At 68.5% G+C, this 2,657-nt stretch overlaps 1 protein-coding gene across 4 annotated transcripts in view; it reads left to right on the top strand.

The window, feature by feature from the left end:
• The first annotated feature begins 7 nt into the window (after positions 1 to 7).
• Positions 8 to 2,657, top strand: part of PLK5 (polo like kinase 5) — a 7,036-nt gene continuing 4,386 nt past the window's right edge. For 3 of the 4 annotated variants that reach the window (XM_029917160.1, XM_029917162.1, XM_029917161.1), the window contains exons 1-7: positions 8 to 134; positions 741 to 854; positions 954 to 1,070; positions 1,419 to 1,548; positions 1,631 to 1,718; positions 1,822 to 1,917; positions 2,453 to 2,651. In XM_029917160.1, the coding sequence (XP_029773020.1) occupies positions 30 to 134; positions 741 to 854; positions 954 to 1,070; positions 1,419 to 1,548; positions 1,631 to 1,718; positions 1,822 to 1,917; positions 2,453 to 2,651 (849 nt within the window). In that variant the 5' untranslated portion in view covers positions 8 to 29. The remainder of the gene's footprint in view (positions 135 to 740; positions 855 to 953; positions 1,071 to 1,418; positions 1,549 to 1,630; positions 1,719 to 1,821; positions 1,918 to 2,452; positions 2,652 to 2,657) is intronic. The other variant, XM_029917163.1, reaches the window with a different exon arrangement.

Raw genomic sequence — 2,657 nt, forward strand, 5'->3', positions numbered from 1 at the left:
CGCCGAGCTCCCGCCAGGCTCCCGGCGGGATGGAACCCGGGCCGCGGCGGCGCAGGTGCCGCCCGCCGGTCTCCACCTTCCTGCGCGACCCGAGCTCCGGGCGCGTCTACAGGCGCGGGAAGCTGATTGGCAAGGTACGGACGCCCGCACCTCGAGTGCGCGGCGACGGTCCCGGGCCGCGCGGGGGTCCCGGCTGGGCGGGGCGCGGTGTGCGCCCCCAGCTGTTACTCCTGCGTGTGTCGTGCGTCCGCGCGACTCGGGGTCTGGCTTTGGGCTTGCGTGGGTTGGGCGCCGGGTCTGCGGCGTAGCGCCCGCCCTGGGTGCGCCGTGGCGGGAACCGCTCTTTGGCGCCTTGTGCCGTGCCCATGGGGCGGTGGTGTGTCCAGGGCTGTGGGTGTGCACTCGAGGGTTACAGGTCTCCGTGCCTTTGTAACCACTCCGCCGCCTTCTCTCCAGGCGCACGTCTGAATGTGCTCTGCGTCTCTGTGTTTTTTGTGTCTGCGTGTGTCCATGTGCTGTACCACGGGGTTCTGGCTGGGCGCTTTCAGATCTGGATGCGTCTGGGGACGCGTCCCTGCGTTTTCCTGCATGCTTGTGGGGTTGCGTGTGCAGGTACGAGGGTGCGAGCCGTGTGTCCCTTCATCTCCTGTTGTCTGTGTGTCTGTGCATGGGAAGAGGCCTGGCCCGCTGGCCGCGCACCTGCGCACACCCGGCCCTGAGCGGGCACCTCTCCACTGCAGGGCGCCTTCAGCCGCTGCTACAAGCTGATGGACATGTCCACCAGCGCCGTGTTCGCTCTCAAGGTGGTGCCTCGTGGTGGGGGCGGGGCCGGGCGGCTGCGCCCCCTGGGGAAGGTAGGCCCAGACCGTCACTGCCCTGGGGTTCCTGCCCTCGGGGGTGGGGCTACCGCCCTGGGCACGAGTCCGAGGGGTCAGGTGGAACCATGCCTGCAGGTGGAACGCGAGATCGCCCTACACAGCCGCTTGCGACATCGGAACATTGTAGCCTTCCACGGACACTTCAGCGACCGAGACCACGTGTACATGGTGTTGGAGTACTGCAGCCGGCGGGTGCGGGCCGGTGGGGGGGCGGGGCGCCGGAGAAGGAGGCTGCTCCCCCCAAGTCTCTCCCCCCTGCTCAGCTAGGCCCACCTGTGTGTCTCTCTGTACTTACGTGTCTTTGTGTCCAAACCAGACCCGTCTGTGCTCGTCCAACAGGCACCTGGGTGCGGGTGACTCACTCCTGCACACCGGGGCCGCCTGCGTCTACTCGTGTCCGGTTATCCATCTGGCCTATCTCTTTATCTGTGGCCAAGTAGGGCCACCTTAACTCAGCCCTGCCCCCGTGCCCCCTGTGCCCACCTGTGCCCACCACCTCCACCCGAGCTCACGTGTGCGTCTTCCCTGCCCGCGCTGCAGTCCCTGGCCCACGTTCTGGAGGCCCGGCGGACGCTGACGGAGCCCGAGGTGCGCTACTATCTCCGAGGCCTGGTCAGCGGGCTCCGCTACCTGCACCATCGGCGGATCGTGCACCGCGACCTGAAGCTCAGTGAGTAGGGGGAGGGGAGTGGGGGGGCGGGAGCTGGGGAGCGGTCCTGGCCTCATACCCCCTCGCCCCTCCCCTCCGGCAGGTAACTTCTTCCTGAATAAGAACATGGTGGTAAAGATCGGAGACCTGGGGCTGGCTGCCAGGGCGGGGCCGGGGGGCCGCTGCCACAGGTGCGTGAGGGGCCCTGACCAGGCTCTCCAGAGGGCATGCGGTGGGGGGGCCGGTTTGGCACACGGGCCCCAGCGTCCTGACCCCACCATTGTCCCCTCCCAGAGTGCTCTGCGGGACCCCAAACTTTCTGGCCCCAGAGGTCATCTCCAGGAATGGGCACTCCTGCCAGTCGGACATCTGGGCTCTTGGCTGCATCATGTGAGTGGGGCCTGGGGAAGAGGGCGGGGAGAGCGGGTGGAGGCGGGCAGGGGCAGGTGAGGGCAGGTGTGGGCAGGCATGGGGGGGTTGAACACATGGGGACAGGCAGGCATGAGCATGCATGGGGCAGGTGGACAGGGCTGTGCAGGGGTGGGGCCGGCGGGCACACGCCGGCCATCATGCCAGTGTGCGGGTGTGAACAGGGCCCACGGGAGGGAGACAGGCTTGAGCAGGCACGTGCAGGCGGCACCCAGGCAGGGGCGGTCGGTCCACAGCCATGTGGCACAAGCAGGACGGGACAGGCGCAGGTGTGCGTGCAGTAGCATCGGAAAGGTATGCGCCGGAGCACGCAAGCAGGTGTGCAGACACGTGGGCGACAGCCGGGTGGGAGCAGGTGCAGGGCAGGTGCGGGAGAGCGGATGCGAAGCCTGTCCAGGGCAGGGGGTGTGGACAGGTGTGCACAGGCAGGCGTGCGCCAGCCCTAGGCGCCCAGGCAGGCAGATGCAGGCAGGCACTCAGTCTCCCCCTGCGTCAGGTACACAGCGCTGACTGGCGCCCCTCCCTTCCCGGCGGCTCCCCTGCCGGAGATGTACCAGAACATCAGAGCCAGCCGCTACCCCGAGCCTGCCCATCTGTCCCCCAGCGCGCGCCGCCTCATTGCCCGCCTGCTGGCGCCCAACCCCGCGGAGCGGCCCAGCCTGGACCGCCTGCTGCAGGACGACTTCTTCACGCAGGTGTGG

The sequence above is a fragment of the Suricata suricatta genome, chromosome 12 (assembly GCF_006229205.1).
Source record: "Suricata suricatta isolate VVHF042 chromosome 12, meerkat_22Aug2017_6uvM2_HiC, whole genome shotgun sequence".
Classification (NCBI taxonomy): Eukaryota; Metazoa; Chordata; class Mammalia; order Carnivora; family Herpestidae; genus Suricata; species Suricata suricatta.